The 23,967-nt window shown below is 41.9% G+C and overlaps 1 protein-coding gene across 1 annotated transcript in view; it reads left to right on the forward strand.

Moving 5' to 3' along the window:
- The window catches only part of osbpl10b (oxysterol binding protein-like 10b), a gene marked incomplete at both ends in the record, with an annotated part of 43,051 nt that continues 19,084 nt past the window's right edge, over positions 1–23,967 (forward strand). The window contains 6 exons of the mRNA XM_083990333.1: positions 1–161; positions 6,442–6,620; positions 10,527–10,606; positions 12,312–12,407; positions 13,645–13,890; positions 22,963–23,142. Of these exons, the coding sequence (XP_083846459.1) occupies positions 1–161; positions 6,442–6,620; positions 10,527–10,606; positions 12,312–12,407; positions 13,645–13,890; positions 22,963–23,142 (942 nt within the window). The remainder of the gene's footprint in view (positions 162–6,441; positions 6,621–10,526; positions 10,607–12,311; positions 12,408–13,644; positions 13,891–22,962; positions 23,143–23,967) is intronic.

The following is a 23,967-nucleotide window of genomic DNA, read 5'->3' on the forward strand; positions in this document are numbered from 1 at the left end:
ATGAACCGGGCAGCGCGTCCCCGGCAGCAGCAGCAGCAGCACCGCGGCGGCGCTCAGTCACTCAGCCGGGATGCATCTTCCTCCACCTCCACCCGGGGCAGGCGGCACCTGGAGGGGGTCCTGAAGAAGTACACGAACCTGTTCCAGGGCTGGCAGAGCAGGTAGGTCCCGGTTCGAGTCCCGGTTCGAGTCCCAGACCCGGACCCGGAGCATGTTGTCAACAATGTCCATGCATGGTCACTTCAAGGCAAAGCAAGGCATCTTTACTGTATTTATATAGCGCATTTCATACCAAGGCAACTCAATGTGAAAAAAGGAACAGCATTAAACAGCATAAAAACAAAAAACACAGAGTTAAAAACAGGAGCAAAGTAAGATAAAAAATAAAATAGATAAAGTTTAAAGTTATTAAAAAGAGCTGCAGCTATAAGCACATGAAAAGAGAAATGTTTTTAACCTGGATTTAAAGGTGCTGTTCACAGTTGGGGCTGCACTTCAGGTGGAGCTGCTATCACTTTGATCTTCATGCTGACATCACATCAGTGTGGAGGTGTGGCTGTTCTACTGTTTCTTTGTTGTTTTTCATTTTGCTAAACTTTTTTTTTTCTTCTCATCATTGGTCTGAAGGTGTGGTGGTAAACTGCTCAGACAGGTGTTATAGCTATAGCCTAGATATAAAACAGGAAGTGTGCCTCTCTGAATTGTGTCCATGCAAATTTCCATCAGTAGAATTTCATGATTAATTTAACATAGAAGAATGCAGAAATGTGCACCTGCTATTCTTGAATGATGTCATGTTTGTAGCCTATTGTTATGTGCAATTGCTTTTATTACTGTTGTTGCACCAGTTCAGCCTCTTGGACATAGGTCTTCCTCGCAAAACAGATCCAATCTCAAGGGAAAATTACATATAGAAGAAATGAATTGACTATACAGTAATCCTCTTTGTAGGCTATAGGCTGTAGTTACAGTGTGGGAATAAAGGTTGAATTTAATTTATACAAACTGTCACAACATTATTATTTATTTATTGTACTGAATGGAAATTTTTCTTGGACACACTTTACTGTAACACACTTCAGTCTCAGGCAGTTTTTATTTTTATTTTTGATGATGTCACGTGCATGCAGCTGTGGTGGGGGGGTCAACAACATCTGTCCTGTAGAGTGTAGACCACTCACTCTCTCTCTCGTCCCTCCTTCCCTCCATTCATTCATGTGAGCGCAGATGTAGAGGAGAAGTAGAGAAGTAGAGATGTAGAGATGTGGGGGTGGAAGTCCCAGAATCACTGAATGAGTCATCCAGGAGCAGGAAAGCCCTGCACTCCTCTCCTGCATCACAACACTCCCTCCCTCCCCCACATTCCTCCTCCCTCCCTCCATCCTTCTTCTAAACGCTGACTCCCTCTCTCTCCCTCTCTTTCTCTCTCTCTCTGTCCGACTGTCCCAGTGGATCGATAGGAAAAGCATCCAATCGTGTAATGAGCTCTATGATCACACATTCTGACACTCACTTCCACACACCCTCACTTTCACACTCACACACGTTGCCGCTACCGCCGCCGCTGCTGCTGCTGCTGCTGCGTTTGACTCATGCACTCGGGAGCCAAGAAAAACTGGCATGCAAGTTTGTGTGTGTGTGTTAAACATCAATGTGTGTGTGTCCCGTTGCTCTGCTTGTAGTTGTAGTTGTTGTGCTCTCAGTCAGGGGGAGAGGAGAGGGGGGCGGTGGCTGTAGTCATTTGCTCTGACAGGTGTGTGACAGAAGGTTCAGCAGAGAGTTAGAGCTGCTCTCAGTGCAGCTGCCAAACACCTTCATCACACTCACACACTCTGCTGCTGCTGCTGCTGCTGCTGCTGCTGCCTCCAGTCTTATTCAGTCGGACTGCTGCGCCGCTCCTGGAAGAGAAAGTGAGGGCTGAGAGATGAAGGTGACAGGTTGTAGGCGTGGTTTAGTAAGTTTGTACCTCCATTTGCTCCTCGGTCTTGGAGATTCTCCTCCACTTGTCCATCAAATTACGCTACAAGGTTGATAAAGACAACTTTGACCCATGACCTTGACCTCCACCTTGAGTCCACCTTCGTCTCCATCAGTTTATTTCATACAGACCTCCAAACCATGGAGGACGATAGAGATATAGGCACCATAACGGCCTCCAGACCCTGAAATGGGATCTTCTTCTAAATGGTAGGCTAGGCAGTGTATCACATCTCTCTCTCTTTTTTTGTTTCTTTTTTTTTTGATAGCCTACATTCTTTTTATTACTTTTTGGGGGCCAATGTTTAAATAATGTAGCCTACATACGGAGAAAAAAAGAGAAGGACAAGCAAATAGAAACAAACTTCAGAAAAAGAACATGCTGGATTTTCCATGTCCGGTCATTCCTGTCCTGTTGATGTGTGCACAACATCTTTAAGGCTGTGTCCGCTTGAGAAAAGTTAAAAAGATAGTTCAACATTTTGGCAAATTGGCCCATTGTCATAATCCCTATAGTCATAGCAGTAGGTTTGTTACCTTTAATTGTCGGTGCAAGCTGTTTTTAGAACGGCGGAGCAGAGCCGTGAGCTGCTCAGAGCTACGCTACGGAGGCTCATTATGGGATTTCTTGGTTTCCCTCATCAAACTCATCAAATACACAATCCAACAACTCCACAACGCTCTGGTGGACAAGTTGTGACCTGCACATTCACCACGCTATGAGATAATAACACAACGTTACGAGACAGAGTTGTTTTAGAGGTAAATTCATGCAAAACCGCTGATGCGCGTTCCGGTCTGGGGCAGTTTTTCAGCAAGCAGTCTCTGGATTTACCTCTAAAACAACTCTGTCTGGTAACGTTCTGTTATTATCTCATAGCGTGGTGAATGTGCAGGTCACAACTTGTCCACCAGAGCGTTGTGGAGTTGTTGGATTGTGTATTTGATGAGTTTGATGAGGGAAACCAAGAAATCCCATGAGCCTCCGTAGCGTAGCTCTGAGCAGCTCGCGGCTCTGCTCCGCCGTTCTAAAAACAGCTTGTGTGACAGTGGTGGTCCTGTCACTATGCCTCCAATTGATCATGTGCCCTGGCTACTTGGCCAAGGGGATGTCCCTTTGGGTGACTGGCAAGCGTGCGTGACTCTTACCTGGGAGGTGTGGGTTCAACCCCCGCCCGGGCCCTCTTCACCTTGCCACACTTGCACCGACAATTAAAGGTAACAAACCTACTGCTATGACTATAGGGATTATGGCAATGGGCCAATTTGCCAAAATGTTGAACTATCCCTTTCTACTCGGGTCCAACCCTGTTTGAACTTGAGAACTGACCCTTTAAACTGAGAGCTGGTCCAGTAAAAAGCCGGCTAAATACAGGGGATCTCTCCCACTTGTTCTTCTTGAGTCCTTTTATCTTATGAGTCAACTGAACAATAACATTCACAATTTTTCAGCCAGGCATCTTGTCTTGTTGGATCTGGCTTCTGCCACTTTCTCGTGATTGCTTTCTTACAAGCTGCTAACAAGATTTCCAGTAAATATCTGTCCTCTCTTTTAATATAGCATTCCCTGTCACGCTGCCAAAATATCACTTCTCTCTTTTATTCACGATGACCTCGTCCACTGTCCTTTATAGTTAGAGCTGCTAATGAATTAGATGTAATTTGGTTAGAAAACATGGAGGAGTTGTTCTTGCAGATTTCCTCCAGTCTGAGGGAGGTTTGTAAATTTGTTGTGTTTTTCGTCTGTTTGATCAGTTTCACATTGGAAACTTCTGCATTTCTGGATGAACGGATTTGATTTTGATGGTTAAAAAGATCAAAACTCAAGGTCAAGGTCACTGTGATCTCACACTTACTCAATAATTTACACACTCAGTCTAAGTCAGAGTCAGAATACTTTATTAATCCCAAAGGGGCAATTCATTCCTCCAGTCAGCTCATTCATAATAAATAAAATGAGAAAAAAATGAAGAGATGACACATTACAACGACCGACAGTCTGTTTGTGTCACTGTTCACTGTTTCCTGATGGACCTGACCTCATGTGAACAACGTCGTCAACACACAGTTTTTATTTAATCCTTTAATGTTTGTCCATTTAAACTGACCATCACGCTCACACACACATGGGATCTAAATGTCCCGGGATAATACACCAGCTCGTACATATGAACTCAGAAAACCTTGCTAACTCCTGGATGTACTATATATAACCTCGGTCATACAGTACTTCCTCTCAGATGGACAGCTGCTAACACCATGGACATGTAGCTGTTGGTATTGTATTATGGTCATTGGTCAGGTTTTCAGTCAATCATTTCTCCCCTTTCATAATGCCATAATACAGTTTTTTTGGGAGGGGTGCTACCTATACGTTGAACTGTGTTGCTCATTCCACAGATGCACGATCCTTACAAGTTGTACCTTGTTGTAAAGGTGGCTAATCAGGCTTTCCAACAATATAAAATACAACATCAATTAATATTATTAAAGGGGAGAAATGATTGACTGAAAAAACGTTTCTGAACTTTTTTTTGATGAGTGTACAGTATGTTCAGGTTCAGGTTTGGGTTACTTTATTGATACCCAAGTGTAAACTACTAGTTTTGCAGTCGAGAGTCGAAACAAGCAACACAAATCGAACAATCAAAATCAAAACAAGACATAAACACATAAAACAAAAAAGACATAGCCTAAAACAAGAACCAAATTAGACTTGACAGAAAGTGCTGCAATTCATGAGATAAATATAAAAGCATGAAATAAAAACAGATAATTAGACCAAATTTCCTACAGATAGGTTAAATATAAATAAATAAAACAATGAGATAAAAAGTCAGTCTATAAATAAAAAAAAGTAAGATACATGCTCCAAAGTGACTTGTAAAATGTTGCTGTTAAACCAACACATCAACCCGACCTCTTTACTTCAGACTAAGATCCACTAATAGACTCGGTGTGGGACACTGGGATGATGAACTAGTTAAACAAACCAGGTCAAATCTGGTCGAGTTTCCATGAATTAACAGAAAACTCAAGATAAAAACTGTTCTGAGGTTTTTTGTGAGAAGAGTCAGAGATTTGACGTGTTGAGTTTTGTGATTACAATGATGCTTCACGTTTTTATAACATCTGGATCAGAGTTTCCCCTGTAGATCACATGACACAGTTGCATGACAACGGTGGTGGAAACAGATTTCCGTGTGTATACAGATCTAAATTATTCATAGTGGTCTCTGTCCTCTCATCGCTGGTTTCCCTGTTTCTCATTAAACCGCCTTCCCTACGTCCACACCTCCCTCCTTCTCTCTCTCCATCAGTGCTTCTCATCTCATCTGCTTTTCACATTAAAGTCTCCAGGGTGAAATCACTCCGTCGTCCTCCTCAGCGGGCTGCATATTCACTCCGGAGTGAGATGGAATAAGATTTGTCCTCTTTCCCATTACGAGTGAAGAACGCTGACGGAGCAATATCACACTCACAGTGGTTGTTTATGTGTGAGAGTGAGTGAGAGTGTGTGAGAGTGAACAGGAAGTGAAGAAGCTTGTGTTGGTGTTTCACTGGTGTGTTCACGGCTCACACCTCCACTGAGTCTGAATGATATACTATTTCATATGAATGAAAATATAAGTCAATTCAAATATATAATATGATTTGTCAATAATATATTAAGTATGTTTACGTAAGAGCAGTAAGTGAGTAATATTAATGATATTACTGTAATAAAATCCTTCTGATATCCATCTACTCTGACTTAGCATCGGGTGAAGTGAAGTGAATTGATGTAAAGTGAGGTGGAGTAAAGTTAAGTGAACTAACTTCACTTAAATAAAGTAAATCAAGTGTGATGCAGTGGAGTAAATCAATTGAAATACAGCAAAGAATGTCAAGTGTGATGCAGTAAAGTAAGGCAAAGTAAAGTGAAGAAAATTAGGTGAGATGCAGTAAAGCAAAGTGAAGTAGAGTGTAATGCAGTAAAGTAGAGTGTAATGAAGTAAAGTAAAGTAAAGCGTAATGCAGTAGAGTAAAGTGAAGTGAAATAAGGTCAAGTAAAGTTAAGTAAATCAAGTCTAATGCAGTAAAGTATATCAAGTGTGATGCAGTAAAGCAAAGTAAAATAGAGTGTAATGCAGTAAAGTAAAGGGAAATATGGTCAAGTAAAGTTAAGTAGCCTAAATCAAGTATAATGAAGTAAAGCAAAGTAAAGTAGAGTGTATTGCCGTTAAGTAAGGCAACATAAATTAATGTAAATCTGCTGTCATGCAGTATAGAGTGAGAGAGTGTAATGAAGTAAAGTAGGATATATCAAGTCTAATGCAGTAATGTATACCAAGTGTGATGTAGTAACGTAGAGTGTAATGTTGTAAAGTAAAAGTAAAAAGTAAAGTACCCTCCTCCACGGTGTTAAAACGTCCTCCAGTGTCTCTTCCCTGTTGACCTCCTGCTGTTGTTGTCCCGCTGCAGGTACTTCGTCCTGGACCCGGAGCTCGGGCAGCTCCAGTATCATCTGAATGAGCTGAGTAAAGGTCAACGAGCTCCCCGAGGCTCTCTGCCGCTGCTCGGAGCCGCGGTCGCCTCCTGTGACGAGTTCCCCTTCATGTTCACCTTCCAGTCCACCACCGGGGTCGCATACAAACTGAGAGGTGAGACACCGTCTTTACCTCCTGTGCAATGAGAGATAACATGTTATTTTCACCGGGGAAATGTTGATTATACACTGTCAGGGACTCTTTTTTCCTAATGTTGTGTTTGTAAGAGATTCTGGAGACACTTTCAAAGTTTATTTTGGTAAAACTTTACAATAAGGGTCCCTTAATTAACGTTAGTTAGTACAATATTAAGCATTAATATATCAACTAATGTGTTAATTAATGCTGAGTAATGCATACATAATGATAACTAATTACATTATTCAACTTTTAAATGTAATAACTAACTTTGAGTAGTAAACATTAATTAACTGCTTACTAATAGGTTACATTAATTAATGTGTTTCCTAATCCTAAGTAATACATAATAATGATTGTTAATATATCTGTAAACAGTTAATTAATGCTTAATAATGTACTACTGTAACTAACGTTAAGTAAGGGACCCTTATTGTAAAGTGTTACCTTTATTTTTATTTTTAAATCATGCCTTTAGCCTCTGTTACCTTTGAAGAAAGAGCAGTCACAGCAACTCCGAGATGAACTATAAGTATCGTTTGCCTGCATGAAGGGGAAAGTGGATTTAAAACCCAGACCTGATTAGATTTAGTTTAACATCCTGTCTACAGAGGAGGAGTTCACGCACCGACACACACACACACAGTCGCTGCAGTTATGCAACAGAAGCAGCAGGAAATAGATCTGAATTATAAAAATACGCCTCAGGTCTTGAACGTACAGAGCAGCGAGTGAAGTGTCTCTTCTGTCTCCCGTGTGAATGAACAGACTGTCGGTGTTTTTGGACTCGGATCTACGAGATCTGTGTGTTTGTGTCAGTCAATGAACTCTGTTTCAGTCTAGAGCTGGTAATGTAATGAGATTGGTTTGAATTTAACACGTTTCATTTGTTGTTTTAATTTCATCCGTCCATCCATCCATCGTTTTTCCATCCATCGTCTTTCCATCCATCCATCCCATTTATCAATTTTTCCATCCATCAACTTTCCATCTTGGTGTTCAGACACAGATGTATTTCCATGTCCAATCCTCTATCCATCCATCTGTTAGTCCATCCATCTATCTTTCCATTCATCCATCCATTTGTCTATCCGTCCAATCCTCAATCCGTTTGTCTATCCATCCATCCATCCGTTCGTCCATCCATATATCCATCCATCCATTGGTCTTTCCATCCATCTGATCATCCATCCATTCGTTTTTGTCCATCCATCTATCCATCCATCCATCCATCCATCCATCTGTTCGTCCATCCATCCATCTGTCTTTCCATTCATCCATCCATCTGTCCATCCGTCCAATCCTCCACCTATCCATCTCTTGTCCTTCCTTCCATCCATCCATCCATCCATCCATCCATCCATCCATCCATCCATCCATCCATCCATCCATCCATCCATCGGTCTTTCCATCCATCCATCCATCCATCCATCTGTTCGTCCATCCATCCATCTGTCTTCCCATTCATCCATCCATCTGCCCATCCGTCCAATCCTCCATCCATCCATCTGTTCGTCCTTCCATCCATCTAGCGGTCTTTCCATCCATCTATCTGTCTTTCCATTCATCCATCCATCCATCCATCCATCCATCCATCCATCCATCCATCCATCGGTCTTACCATCCATCTTTTCGTCTGCCTTAATGTAGCTTAGCTTCTGCAGTTTAGGCAATAACAATGACTTATTTCTTGGAATACTTTATTTTGAAGTTTTCAATGATGGAAGAACAGTACAACTCAACAAAGTAGCATAAATAATAAAGACAGACATGAAACATTTATCCATCCATCCATCAGTCTGGCCATCCAACTTTTGGTCCATCCATCTATCCATCCATCCATCCATCCATCCATCCATCCATCCATCCATCCATCCATCCATCCATCCATCCATCCATCCATCCATCCATCCATCCATCCATCGGTCTGGCCATCCATCTTTTCGTCCATCCATCTATCCATCCACCCGGCCATCTATCTGTTTGTCCATTTATCCATCCATCTATCCATCCATCTGTTTGTCCATCCATCCATCCGTTTTTGTCCATCTGTCCATCCATCCATCCATCCATCCATCCCTTCCATCCATCCATCCATCCATCCATCCATCCCTCCCTGTGTGCGTGTTTCCCTATCAGTCTTATGTAACAGCCGCCACCTCCAGTAACTCAGTTACAGTCGTATTTTTCCAGAGAGTCGAGTTCTCAGACGTAAAGTGAAACCTGGTCTGAGTGAATCAGGTCAGAGGAACCAGACAGACTCACAGGTGAAATACTGTAATATAACTACAGACTTTCTCCTTCAACACGCGAACACACCACCTGGTCAAACCTGGGTGTGTCGGTCACCTCTATAGGCCTACACACACGGCTTTGCAAAATAACATATGAAATAGCAGCAGATGTGACAGGGGAATTTCAAAATAAAAGCATCATTCCCACAAAGTAGCATAAATAATAAAGACAGACATGAAACATTTATCCATCCATCCATCCATCCATCCATCCATCCATCCATCCATCCATCCATCCATCCATCCATCCATCCATCCATCCATCGGTCTTTCCATCCATCCATCCATCCATCCATCCATCCATAGACCAGAGCAGCTTTTTTATGCAAATGAGAATGACCGATGCATTCTGGGTAATTTAGGGGCAGCTACCGGCATTTTTACATTGCACTCAGTGGCTTTTTGTGTTTTGATGGAGCGTAGACTAACTAACAATCAATCTGAATGTTTTATTTTTTGTTTCTTTTGTAGCACTATGTCTCATAATTATTTTGACACCCTCTTTGAAACCCACCGTTCACGCTATCTTGAAAAATTACAATTAATGAATCTGCCGGTATGCTCATTTAGCCTCCCACAATGATCAATGACCCCACAAAGTGGCCAGAAATGTCTGACCCAGACATCTACACGTATTTGGTCGAATCACCGGGGAGGTTTTGGCTCAGTGTTGTCTGTTAATAGCCTGTTAATAGACAACTTTTTTGTTAGTTAGTTTGTCAAGCCAGTCAGGCTGAACTTTTCAATGGAGGGATGCTGGTAGCTGCCCCTAAATTACCCAGAATGCATCGGTCATTCTCATTTGCATAAAAAAGCTGCTCTGGTCTATCCATCCATCCATCCATCCATCCATCCATCCATCCATCCATCCATCCATCCATCAGTCTTTCCATCCATCCATCCATCCATCCATCCATCTGCTCGTCCATCTGCTCGTCCATCCATCCATCCATCCATCGGCCTTTCCATCCATCTGGCCATCCATCTTTTCGTCTATCCATCTATCCATCCATCCGGCCATCTATCTGTTTGTCCATTTATCCATCCATCCATCTGTTTGTACATCCATCCATCCATCCATCCATCCATCCATCCATCCATCCATCCATCCATCCATCCATCCATCCATCCATCCATCAGTCTTTCCATCCATCTGACCATCCATCCATCCATCTGTTGTCCATCCATCCATCCATCCGTTTTTGTCCATCTGTCCATCCATCTATCACATCCATCTATCAATCTATCCATCCATCCGTTTTTGTCCATCTGTCCATCCATCTATCACATCCATCTATCAATCTATCCATCCATCCGTTTTTGTCCATCTGTCCATCCATCTATCACATCCATCTATCAATCTATCCGTCTATAGACACACACGTCTTTGCAAACAAAATATGATATGGCAGCAGATGTGACAGGGGAATTTCAAAATAAAAGCACGTCTTACAAATGATACGTCTGATCGATGTTTTCATTTTTTGATCGTTGCTGTTGACTCATTGATCACTGAATCGATGTATTGATGTATTGTTACACCTCTGACACTGTGTTTTTTTTTTTTTGTCTGTCTTTCTTCTCTTAGCAATAGACGCCAAGGAGCAGGAGTTATGGATGACTCAGCTACAGTTGTGCTCCCGACGCCACTCTGACAGCAACGCTGAGGTACACACACACACACACACACACACACACACACACACACACACACACACACACACACACACTGAGGGCTAGATGGATATTGTCCCTAACTGACCACAGTGAAGTTACTCAGCTCCACCACCCCTCTCTCTCTCTCTCTTTCTCTCTCTATCACAATAAAAGCATGAACATGAACTTTAAAGGGATAGTTCACCCAAAATTCAAATTTCACTCATTATCTACTCACCCTCGTGTCGACTAATAAGGGCTGGGAGAAGTTTCAGAGTCCTTCTGCTACAAACAAGCTTAAAAATATAGACTTATTTATTTTTTTTCGTAACAATTTCTCATGTCGGGGCTTCAATACAAGACGGACACTACAGACGAGCAGCATGGAGGTATTTGGATGTTTTTTGGTGTGTCTTTTTGGACGAAGAAAAGTGAGCTCCGTCCATTCACAACCCGTCATATGGACATGCAGTGCTGCGCCGAGCCCCGCTGTAACTCAGAGAAGGCACGGAGGACTCTGAAACTTCTCCCAGCCCTTAACTTCAACTTCAAACTTCAAACAACTTTATTAATCCCACCAGGGGCAATTGATTTCAGCAGCTTGCACAGTCCAAAAAAAACACAGTACACACAATAAATACATATAAAAGATAAGGTAAATAAATAGAATAGGATGCCAGGGATACAGTGTTGTCAAAGATCAGTTGAATGAGTGAATAAATAGGCTACATAAGTTGCACATGTTTGACCAATAAAATGTGCATGGTAAGAGGAATAAAATCATTATAAAGAATTTAAGAGGCGAATAGCAGAGGGGATAAAAGATTTTTAAAAAACGGTTTGTCTTGCAGACAGGTGAAAGTCGACATGAGGGTGAGTAGATAATGAGTGAAATTTGAATTTTGTGTGAACTATCCCTTTAAAACACAACAACAAGAACAACAGAGGAGGTCAAATGTCGGTGGACACGGATCGTCCAATCATGTGCCGCAAATTGCCGTGTATGTTTGGGGGTCATGTGTGCACAGTGGGATAACAGGAGACAGAGGAAACAGTGTGTGTAGTTGCAGTGTGTGTGTGTCTGTATGTGTGTGTGTGTGTGAGTGAGAGAGAGAGACACACACACATTAATCACAGCTCATCACACACACTCATTAAGGGAGTGGAGACGTCCCAGTGGCTCCGCTCTGCAGTGGCCGTGTCAGTGAGATCACCTCCTGCAGTCGGAGAGAAAACTCATCTTCATCTTCATCATCTTCATCTTCATCTTCATCCTCTCTTCTCCGTCACACACTCCTCTCTCTCTCTGTCTTTTCTTTCTACATTGTCCAGGAGAAGAAGTCACTCTGTCTCTTTCTCGTAATCCCTACTCCTCCTCCTCCCACTTTTATCATCCCTCTTCCTGTCATTCAGATGCTACCTCTCTCTCACTACCTCTCTCTACCTCTTTTTCTCTCTCTCTCTTTCTCTCCCTCCATTACACCAGAGAGTGATGGCTGCAGAGGGGGGGGGGGGGGGGGGGGTGTGTGCTGCTGATTCTGCATATTGTCGGCGCTCTGACGTGATCAAACTGATCAAACTGAAGCTGCTGCAGCCGGAGGAGAAGTAAAAGAAGAGACTTGATGATGAGGATGAGGATGAGGATGAGGATGAGGATGATGATGAGGATGAGGATGATGATGATGATGGTTACCGTGGTTACTCTCTGTGTATATAGGTGATGAGCCAGGCCGAGGTGCAGCAGAAGAGCCTGGTCGCCTCCGTGGAGTCGTCCTTACCCCCCCGAGCTGGAGCCCTCTGCTCCCTGGATGAGGTAACGATGATGTCATGACTGTATGAGGAGCGGGGAGTCGGTCGGTATCTGTGCATCAAAAGTCGACCAATAATAACAATAGATCAATAGAGTAATTCAAATCAATCAGACAATCAATCAAACATGGATACATATCATTATTTGTAAGACGTACCTTTATTTTGAAAATCTGAGCGATGAGTCTCTGCTGCAGTTTCACATTTAATTTGCAAAGTCATGTGTTTAATTAATCATCATTTTCATAGTCAGTGTACCGGTAATCAATATAACATCTAATCATGATGAAGCTTATGTTTTACACCAGTGGTTCTCAAGCTCTGCAGGGCACTGGACCCCCTGCATATTTTTTTTACCGCAGCCTTGAGGACCCCCATTGCAAAAAGAGTCCCAAACCAATTTGACAGAAATAAAAATAGCCTTTTTAATTGCATCATTGCATATTTATAAACGGTTCTGAAGGCAAATATGCGATTGCCAAAGGTCGCCGTACACTGAACTTTGCACATTGCAGTTTAGGGAGTTTTACACCATCTTCCTGTGCAGTATTTCAGAAAAAAATCCCAATTAAGAAATCAATGGAGACTGTCCACTGTGTTGTGAGTTTGTCTTTAAAAAGACAAATGAGGGTGAATCAGAAACCATCAAAATGTGGCTTCTTATTAAAATATGACCAATTTTCCATTAAAATTGGGAAATTTAAAGATTGGGGAAAAAATTGCCTTAATAGCTTCTGCAGTTTAGGCAATATCGATGACTCCAGTCACTATTTTAGTAAAATGATAAATGTCTGTAAAGGTCGCTCAAGAAAATGATTGTTTATAGTTTTATTTTGAATACTTTATTTTGAAGTTTTCAATTATGTATGAACAGTACAACTCATCGAAAACAACTCTGTCTGGTAACGTTCTGTTATTATCTCATAGCGTGGTGAATGTGCAGCTCACAACTTGTCCACCAGAGCGTTTTGGAGTTGTTGGATTGTGTATTTGATGAGTTTGATGAGTTTGATTAGCCTCCGTAGCGTAGCTCTGGGCAGCTCACGGCTCTGCTCCGCCGTTCTAAAAACAGCTTGCACCGACAATTAAAGGTAATGATGACTAGAGGGATTATGGCAATGGGCCAGTTTGCCAAAATGTTGAACTATCCAAGTACCAAGTACCACCAGGGTCTGAGTCCGAGTTGCCCCCTGGTTGAGAAACACTGATTTACACTATTTTTTCACCCCTCCTTGGTCCAGGATCTTCTCCTGCTGAAGGCCACCTCCGCTGCCACGCTGAGCTGCCTGGGGGAGTGTCTCAGTCTGCTGCAGACCAACGTCATTCAGGCCCTCAACCAGAACCAGAACCAGAACCAAAACCAGAACCAGAACCAAAACCAGAACCACGTCCCGTGTCCAAGCCTCAGAGACGGTCCGGCTGTCGGTCTGAATCATCAGGCTCCTCCTCCCGCAGAGCGGGTCAAGTCGTGGAGTCAGCGGGGAGTTGTGAGCCAGGTGGCGACTGAGCCCGGGCGCCTACGGTCCCGCAGCCAGAGCCCGACTCAGAGTCCAAACCACAGCAGCTACAGAGCAAGACCAGCAAGTATCCACAAACACATCATCCAGAACCAGAAGCAGAGCTCTGGACCTGCAGGTGGGATCTTTGTGATTATGATTATTAGGGCTGGGCCGATATGCTTTTGTGCCGATTCGATTTTTGGGTCCCGATTCGATTTAAATTGCGATTCTGATTAAACAAGTATTGCGATTTGATTTTACCAAGTATTGCGATTTTATATTTCAATTATTGTGATTTTCTGTCCTTAAACAAGAGCAGGTTGAACCAAACGCTTGACAATACATCATAAGTCATATTTACAAAAAACAATACACACATCACATCAGTTTGTCTGTTGTGTTCGTTTGTTCACATATAATATCTGTGAAAAAACGAACACAACAGGTCGGTTTGACTTTGTCGAGTGTAATGGCACAGAATACATTATCGTACAATAAAGATTGGTCGTCCCAAAAAAAAAAAAAAAACCCCAAAAAAGCATAACATAAAAATCGATTTTTTTGGCCCAGCCCTAATGATTATGATTATTATTATTCGATTATTTCCATTTCCTCTCCATCCTTGAGGTTTTTTATGCCTCCATGTTGTTTTCAGGTCGCCGTGCACATGAGATCTGAACAACACCTTCACAAAACCTCATCAAATTCATGTCAGTGTGACCTCAGAGACCATTATAACCCAACACTTAGAACTTCTTACAGTAATTATAGCAAAATCTTACACTAATGGTTCATATTTTATGACAGTTTTTTTAATCTTTTATGTAAAAAAAAAAAAAAAAAAAAAAACTTAAAGCAGAAGACACAGGGTGGTAAAAGCACACACAGGAAGCTTCAGTGTTCAAAAGCTGCTTATTGTGGGGTTTTCTGAGGGTCGAGTGGCTGAGTGGGAGTTAGCAGATGGCTGAGTGGGTGTTGTTGACTGGAGTCTGTGGAGCGCAGGTGGAGGAGCAGGTTACTGTTGATTGTTGTGGTGCAGGAGGATTCAGGAGTGGGTTAGGGGAACAAGAACAAGAACAAGAACAAGAACAAGAACAAGAACAAGAACAAGAACAAGAACAAGAACAAGAACAAGAGCATTGAGTCCAAATGATCCAAACAACATGAGATCCTACTATCACTTTTTCTTTTTTAACCTTCCCCACACACAAACACACAGGTGAAGTGGACGTGACGGTCAGCTCAAATGAAAGTTGGTTGCGCTGCAGATACAAGAGGAAACATTGGTTTATTATTATTATTAGCGAGATTGATTAACGACATAGAATGAACAGAGTAAAGTAGGAGTGCATGTGGCGTACTGTATGTGTGTGCACATGAAATTTGTGATGGAGAACGCTTTCTTTCCTCTTTCCTTCGTTATTTGTTCCATTCATGAATCATAAATACATCAATACATTTGAATCAACACTTTTCATGCTTAGAAAGGAGCAGTAAGAAGAATATATTTCTTATTTATGTCCGCCCCCGACTTTAACTCAAAGAATCTTAGATGGTCTGTCACTTTCACTCACATCCTACACCCTTGATTATATCAACAAAAAAACAAAACAACCCATATAAATTAATTTATAATGACCAAAACATCCCAAAATGTAAATATCTGGTCAAATCTCCAGTGTTTATTTTCTAATTTGTTTCTCTTTATACATTTTTTTAAGGAAAGATATCTGTACAACCCTTCAAAAAATTCAAAATTTTTTACTCTGACAACAGAAGTACACATTTGTTTTATGGTGGTCCAAGGAACTTGATGCTTGAAATCAAATCTCCTTCTACTGGAGCAGAACCAGACCACAGGTTCTGCTTCGACCGGTTGGACTGGAGAGAGAGAGAGAGAGAGAGAGAGAGAGAGAGGAGCAGAGTGAACTTACAAAATCTAATCACACCAATAAAATTATAGTAGACGGAGCATTAAGGAGGAGGAGGAGGTGCAGAGGAAGCAGCAGGAAGGATCGGAGGTGAACGCTTTATGAGATTTTCCAGCTGGATGAATCCAGATGTGATGTATCATAATTATCAACACTGTGAGTGAATAGGTTTAACTCTGATCCTGATCCTCTTTGTTTGCAGCCGACAGCTCCTCTGGAAGAACCAGGCCTCCGTCTGAGAGAGAGGAGAGACAACCAACACCTCCTCCGCCCTCCTCCTCCTCCTCCTTCTCCTCCTCCACTCAACCACATCTGGACCAGGACCAGGACCAGAACCAGGACCTGGTAATCCGCTCTGAGGTAATCCACACCACAGTCATGTGTTGAGTTTGGTTTGGTTTGGTTTGGTTTGGTTTGGTTGAGTTGAGTTGAGTTGAGTTTCATTTAGTTTAGTGTAGTTTAGTTTAGTTTAGTTTAGTGTAGTTTAGCTTAGTTTGAGTGTAGTTGAGTGTAGTTGAGTTGAGTTGAGTTGAGTTTCATTTAGTTTAGTGTAGTTTAGTTTAGTTTACTGTCGTTTCGTTGGGTTGAGTTGAGTTGAGTTGAGTTGAGTTGAGTTGAGTTGAGTTTGGTCTTTGGTTTGACACCTCATTGTGTAATAGAAATTACAACTCAACATTATTACAGCAGCAGGACAAGGTCCAAGAAAAGATGATAAAACAAAAGTTAGTAAATCAAATTTAAGTAAATAAATAAATAAAGAAGGGGTGTAACAGACATTTAGACCAACTACATGTTGTGTTAGTTATTCTGGTTTTCACTCTCTGAGCTTTTGTTGTTTTCATCACTGCACCAAGGGCTCAAATATGTGACTAAAGTGATCTATAATTATCTTTCATTGATAAACAATAATTTATACTTTATAACCTGGAGCATCACAGCTGTTTCATACTTCACTGACAGTTTTAATAATTCAAGATTATTCCACAGGAGCGACTGCAGATGTTCCCATCACAGTTTGACTGGTTTGTGCCCAGTGGGGGATGCTTTTAGGAGTTAATAGTCTGCAATATTTTTGGATGCCATGTGATTTTAAAAGCTTAAATAATGTGGTTTTACTCATTGTTGAATGGTCTTGGGTCAGGCTGCTAATTTTTAAGTCATAATAACGATAAAACAGGTTAATAGATATCTTTTCTTCCTCATGTATTCATTTACTCTGTGGGGGAAACTGTGCTGCAGTTGACGGACGTCTTCTGTGTCAGTGTTTGTCTGAGAGTTGAGACCCCGTGGACTGAGACTGAGATATGCTGAGTCAGCAGCTCGTCAGCAGCTTTGACAGGTCGTCATAAATAACAGAGAGAGGGCACAGAGGTGAGAGCATCATGAACTCTAAAGTCTAAAGTTCAGGGAAACATCACTGGCAGCAAAAACAGAAGTGTGTCTGAAGCTTTTGTCATGTTGCAGTTTTATAATAAAACCATTATAAGTTCCTTCAGACACAGTTTTTCTCATGTAAAAGTGAAAAAGAAAAACTTCCTAACTATTTGGATTTATTTTCCCTTTAACAGTCTGCACTTTATTTCCCATAATGACTCACTCAAAGGTTCTGCTTCTGTTTTGTCCTTGTGGATTGAAGAGAAAATGAATGAGTCTCCTGTAATATTTTATTTTTAACATCAGGTGGCGCCACACATCAGGCTTTAGCATGATCAGCTCTGAGTTCACTTACTGTAATCTGTTCCTGTTTGATCCTAGGGGGGTTAAACTATGATTATATGATTTAATTTGAGTGATTATATGAAATGAATATGTAGCATACTGCTGGTTTAAACCAGTTACCGAGACACTACACGTCACAGATGAATTACTTTAATGACTGAAGTCTTGGTCCCACATCTGCAGGAAGAAGCACATGTTGATAAATTAAATAACTTTCAAACTATATGTGAACATATCAATCCCCCACAGCACCTGGGTCATTCTACAGAAACAGACTATTGATTTATTTGTATCAAAGATTAGATATAAGTAGTTCTGTAAAGTCAAAACTTAAAGGGATACTTCCCCCAAAATCGATAATTCACCAGTTTTCTACTCACTGTCATGCCAAGGAAGGGTTTGGAGAACTTTCAGAGTCATCAAAACACTTTAGGAGTTCCAGGGGGGGTCCGGCTGGCAACGGATTTTCATATAATGGCGGCGGATAGAGTTCACTTTTGAATCGTCCAAAACACACACTATGAAACATCCAGATACCTCCATACTGCTCGTCTGTACTGACCCAAGTGTCCTGAAGCCGCCACATGAAAAAGTTGTTCGAAAAAAAATAATTCGATCTCTGTTTTTAGCCTTGTTGTAGCAGTAGCTCACCTCATTAAACTCATTGAATACACAATCCAACAACTCCAAAACACTCTTGTGGACAAGTTGTGACCTGCACATTCACCACACTATGAGATAACGAGACAGAGTTGTTTTAGAGGTAAATGCAGAGACTGTTTGCTGAAAAACTGCCACCAATGGGAACGCGCATCAGCGGTTTTGCATGAATTTTCCTCTAAAACAACTCTGTGTGGTAACGTTGTGTTATTATCTCATAGCGTGGTGAATGTGCAGGTCACAACTTGTCCACCAGAGCGTTGTGGAGTTGTTGGATTGTGTATTTGATGAGTTTGATGAGGGAAACCAAGAAATCCCATGAGCCTCCGTAGCGTAGCTCTGAGCAGCTCACGGCTCTGCTCCACCGTTCTAAAAATAGCTTGCACCGACAATTAAAGGTAATGAACCTACTGCTATGACTATAGGGATTATGGCAATGGGCCAATTTGCCAAAATGTTGAACTATCCCTTTACTGTAAAAAAAATATATATATAGTTTTTTTTTTCAATGACAGAAGCTGCTCTGTGGTGTTGCAGAGTTGCAGAGCGTGAGCAGGACGGAGGCAGCAGCTGCAGCTCCGAGTCCACAGAGACACACAGTCCTTCACACTCTGTACCTGATATCATGAGGATGGGAGGAGAGGAGGAGAGAGGAGAGGAGAGGAGGAGAGGAGAGGAAACTAGAGGAGGAGAGGAGAGGAGAGGAAAGGAAAGGAGAGGAGGAGGAGAGAAGAGAAGAGAAGAGAAGAGAAGAGAAGAGAAGAGAAGAGAAGAGAAGAGAAGAGAAGAGAAGAGGAAACGAGAGGAGAGGAGAGAAGAGGAGAGGAGAGGAAACTAGAAGAGAAGAGAAGAGAAGAGAAGAGGAAACGAGAGGAGGAGAGGAGAGGAAACTAGAAGAGAAGAGAAGAGAAGAGAAGAGAAGAGAAGAGAAGAGAAGAGAAGAGAAGAGAAGAGGAAACGAGAGGAGAGGAGAGAGGAGGAGAGGAGAGGAAACTAGAAGAGAAGAGAAGAGAAGAGGAAACGAGAGGAGAGGAGGATAGAACAGGAGAGGAAAGAGGAGGAGAGGAGAAGAGAAGATGGAGGGAAAGAGGAGAGGATGGAGGGATGGATGGAAAGGAGGAGGAGGAGGAGGGGGCATTAGCGTGGGACAGATTGTGATGTAGTGAGGGGGCGGGGCTTATGTAAAGAAGGAGGTCGGTGGGACAGAGAGAGAGAGAGAGATGAAGAGAGGGAGGGAGAGAGAAAGAGAGAGAGGATCATCACCCTCTCTGTTAATCTGTCCATCAAAAGTGCAGCAGCTCCTCTCTCTCTTTTCCTCTTTTCCTCTTCATCCTTAATGTCTCTCGCCCCCTCTCACCTGCTGCTGCTGTAGCCTCGTCTCTCTGTCTCTCTGGACATGAAGCCGAGCAGGACGTCGTCCATCAAGTCAGCGGTGGTGGGACGCCGCCAGGTCAACGCTGTGAGTGTGTGTGTGTGTGTGTGTGTGTGTGTGTGTGTGTGTGTGTGTGTGAGAGTGTGTGTGAGAGAGAGAGAGAGAGAGAGAGAGAGAGAGAGAGAGAGAAAGAGAAAGAGAGAGAAAGTGTGTTTTTTATCATATTATTTCACCGTGTTCTAATAACACAGAGCTGAACCAGATCGTGGATAAATGACAGCTGTTTATACAAAGTCGGTGGGATTATACTGTAGCGTGTGTGTGTGTGTGAGACTGTAATACTGTGTGTGTGTGTGTGTGTGTGTGTGTGTGTGTGTGTGTGTGTGTGTGTGTGTGTGTGTGTGTGTGTGTGTGTGTGTGTGTGTGTGTGTGTGTGTGTGTGTGTGTGTGTGTAGCCAGTGGAGAATCAGTCGTTTCAGTCTGACTGTGTGTTTCCGTCATCACAGTGAACGATATAGCCTACTGTATTTCTCAGGTCCAGAGTCAGGTGTGCAAACAGCTGTATGGTTGTGTGTGTGTGTGTGTGTGTGTGTGTGTGTGTGTGTGTGTGTGTGTGTGTGTGTGTGTGTGTGTGTGTGTGTGTGTGTGAGTGCAGTCTGAGATGTTTTCAGTAGTTCAGGACACACCTTCTTTTTATGCTTAAATTTTAGTGTTTTTCCCAATAATTTCATCATCATCTTAAAGTTTTTTCATCAGGTGCTGCACATACTGTATTAGGAATCAGCACAAACTATTTATGTGAATCAGTATTTACTTTTGTACAGTATAATTGGAGTTTATGTCCCATTAACTGAAAAACAAGAGTAGTTATAGATAAAAGCTGTAAACTTTAATAAGAAAAAGTAGTATTTTAACGCAGAAAATTGCATTTATCTGTTTGGGTTGTTCAGGAAGTTTCTATCTTCATGTAGCCTATTGATGAGTTTTGCTCGTTCCCTTGACCAGTATTTATGGACGTTTTCTTTCATCTGCAGCTGCTCAGTCTCTGCTTCATCTCATGTAACTGATCTGATCTGATCCTCCGTCTCTAAGTTCAGAATTAAACAGACAACAAACACATCCAGAAGTCAGTCGCTCTGAGTCACTGTGACGTCACACCACCCACCCGCTGCAGCCAATAGGAAATGTCCAGTAAAGGTCAGGTGACAAAATGGCGGACGACATAACGGTGGATTATAAACACACCGACAAAAGGCAGAAATGTTTTGATTTTTGCTTTTTTTATTTTCATTCGGTTGCCTGTCATCGACTTTTATCGAGATTTAGGCCAAATTATTAAGATGCACTTTTGAGCTCTTTTATCTGCCACTAACTTGTAATGAAATCTGCTTGTAGAGGCAAATGCACAGATGACCCACACTCCAACAAGACCCTGAATGTCTCATGTGTAGATTATGGTCAGTCGTTACAGGACAGACCCACAGAAACGTCTGTGGGTCTTCATCCTAAAGGTCTTGCAGCTGTGTAGAGACAGAGCAACACATCTGGAGCCTCAAACTTTAGTCTGGTCCCACTCAAGTAAAACAGAAATTAAATAAGAACATATTAAGTTTGTCCACTCTCTCTCTTCGCCTGGTGACATCACTGCTGACCTTCAGTCGTCCATGAGGAGCAGATATCAGATTACTGTGTGTGATGTCACAGCCGAGGATAATGTGATATAACTATATAACGTCTCTGATATAACAGACTTTCTGGCCTCCGGGTTGAGAATCAGAGAATGTGTGACGGATATGAGATGAAAACACATCTATTATTATTGATCAGTCACATCAATAACTGAAGCCAGCATTTTAATAGAAGAAGAAAAGGAGACAAAGACAAAGGTTCAGCTGATGTTTCCAACCTACACTGTAAAAAAAAGTTTAAATAATGTGTTAAAAAACTGCAACATTTACTGTAAAAAAAAAACATAAACTCTGCCAGTGAACAGTGAAACACCATACAAGTACCAAGAAGTACAAGTTGTATACCGTTGAAAAATGCCACATGATTAACTTAAAAATCATGTTATTATCTGGCAAAACAGCAGTTTTTTTATGGTAAAATATGTACATATATAGTCAATTTAGGAATCAAACTCCGACTTAAGCTGTAAAATCATCTTCACTAATTATCATACAAGTGTAACAGTTCTTCAACAAAACTGAAATTCTTATTATTGATCCTCAGAAAGGACCACACTGGTCGCCTTGGTCTTCTGTCTAACAGCAACAGCAACTTGTGTCTAACAGCAACAGCAACTTGTGTCTAACAGCAACTTGTGTTTAGTAAGAGTCAGTCATTGTGTTTTCACCATAATTAGTCTGATTTTACATTTTTAAGGATGCAGAAACTGTTGTACATGTTTTTATCTCCTCACTTCTTGATTACTACAGCTTTTTATCCTGTGTCGGCCGAAAAACTCTGAAACATCTAGAGACTGTGCAGAACAAAGCTGCTAGACCTAAACCAGGATTAAGTTGCATCATCTCATTATTACTGTTTAAGGCTTCCTGTTCGTTTTAGGATGGGTTTTAAGATTTAACTGATGAATTTTGATGTCTTTCATAGCCTAGATCCAGATTATTTTAACCCCTTATGAAGCATTACATCCTTTGAGATCCTCAAAATGTTTGTTCTGGGGGTCTGGGATGAAAACAAAAGGAATCAGTGTCCATTTTTAAGTGTTTGTTGATCATTTTGTTATCTAATTCTTGTGGGGTTTTTTCCCTCTTATTCTCAGTTTTTGCGTTGTTTTATTGTTGTTTCATGTATTTTATTAATCTTCCATTGGTTCAGTTTGCAGCTGCATTTAGAAAAGTGCAAAGTAACAAATGTTTGTTGTTATTATTATTACAGCCTGAAAAAAACAAAACAAGATGCAGCTTTGCAGTTTGGGATTTTGTTTTGCTGCTGCTGTTCTTTACTGAACTGATACTGTGACATACAGATGTAGCTGTAGTTTGTTGGAGAAACTCCTCCACATTGTGCCACAAAACTAAGAGCAAAGCTACATTAGTGCTGAGGCTACAGTAACTAAACTAGTTAGGTTAATGAGTCCAATAGCCTATGTACATTAATTGTAATTTTCTCTGAACATCTGTCTACATCTGTCCATGTTCCTGTTCCAGTGGGTCGTCTGACACACGATATAATGTTCAGTCCACCATGATGAACTTAATGATGTTTGTTCCAGGTGGGACCGACAACACAACACAACACAACATGAAAACCACTGAATGCTTCACACGGATGTTGTAAACACATTAGTGACACTCTAAATGAGAAAAAACTAAATCACCTCCTCTAACGAGCTAATGTTGTGTGTCCAATCAGCCGCAGCAGCAGCCGGGACAACAGTCGGGTCAGAGCGGCGGTCCAGACTCCATACGCCCCAACGATGAGACCACGGACTCGGAGGACAACGAGGAGGAGGACCTGGGCGTCCTGGACGACCAGAGGAGCATCATCATCCACCTCCTGTCGCAGCTCAAACTGGGCATGGACCTGACGCGGGTGAGACTCTGGTTCAATATATTAAACCCCACATATCCCCCAATTGAGGGACTGGCAGACAGTCAACAGAACAACCACAGAGCCTCTACTGCACCAATTATGAAAGAATATAGTCATATTTTACATCAAATTTAACAGCAGAAGCTGGCCCACAACGTGTAAAAAACATGTTTTTATGACCCAAACACTACTCAAATAAACAACTACACATCAAACTTCATGAAGCACCTCTGTGTGGACCCAGTCGCCACATTTCTGGCTCGTATACTACTGTACATTATGCAAAACACGTCAGCTACCGCTCATATGAAAGAGCCGCCGCCGGCTACAAAGATTGGAACGATACATAGCAACCGCGGCTAACACAGAAGCTACACAGCAGCACGGCAGAGAGAGAAGACAAAAACCAGCAAAGTCCAGCAAACACAGACGCTGCTTGGCCAAAACAGTGTTGTACATTTCCTCTTACCTTTGCTGTTTTGCCGTGAAAAGTTTGTTTTATGGGTAAATCCACAATATTTCCAGTTTGAACTTTGTGTTACATCTAAATCGGTCCGGACAGGCTTTAGGAGCCGGGGGAAGCTTTGTGAGCGCTGCACACAACAGCCTGCACGTGTATGCTGCTGATTCTGATTGGCTCATGGCTGCCAGTACTGTCAATCACATCAACGTGGGTAATTATAGCCTCATTCTATTGGCTCTAACGGTTCGAATGAGCTGTCAATCACTCGAATCAACCAATCCGCTGCAGAGATAGAGCTAGGCGTAACTGCACCCAAATAAGCTGCTCTCAGTGCAGATTTACGCAGAGCGACACATGAGGGC

Source organism: Trachurus trachurus, assembly GCF_905171665.1.
Source record: "Trachurus trachurus genome assembly, chromosome: 16".
Classification (NCBI taxonomy): domain Eukaryota; kingdom Metazoa; phylum Chordata; class Actinopteri; order Carangiformes; family Carangidae; genus Trachurus; species Trachurus trachurus.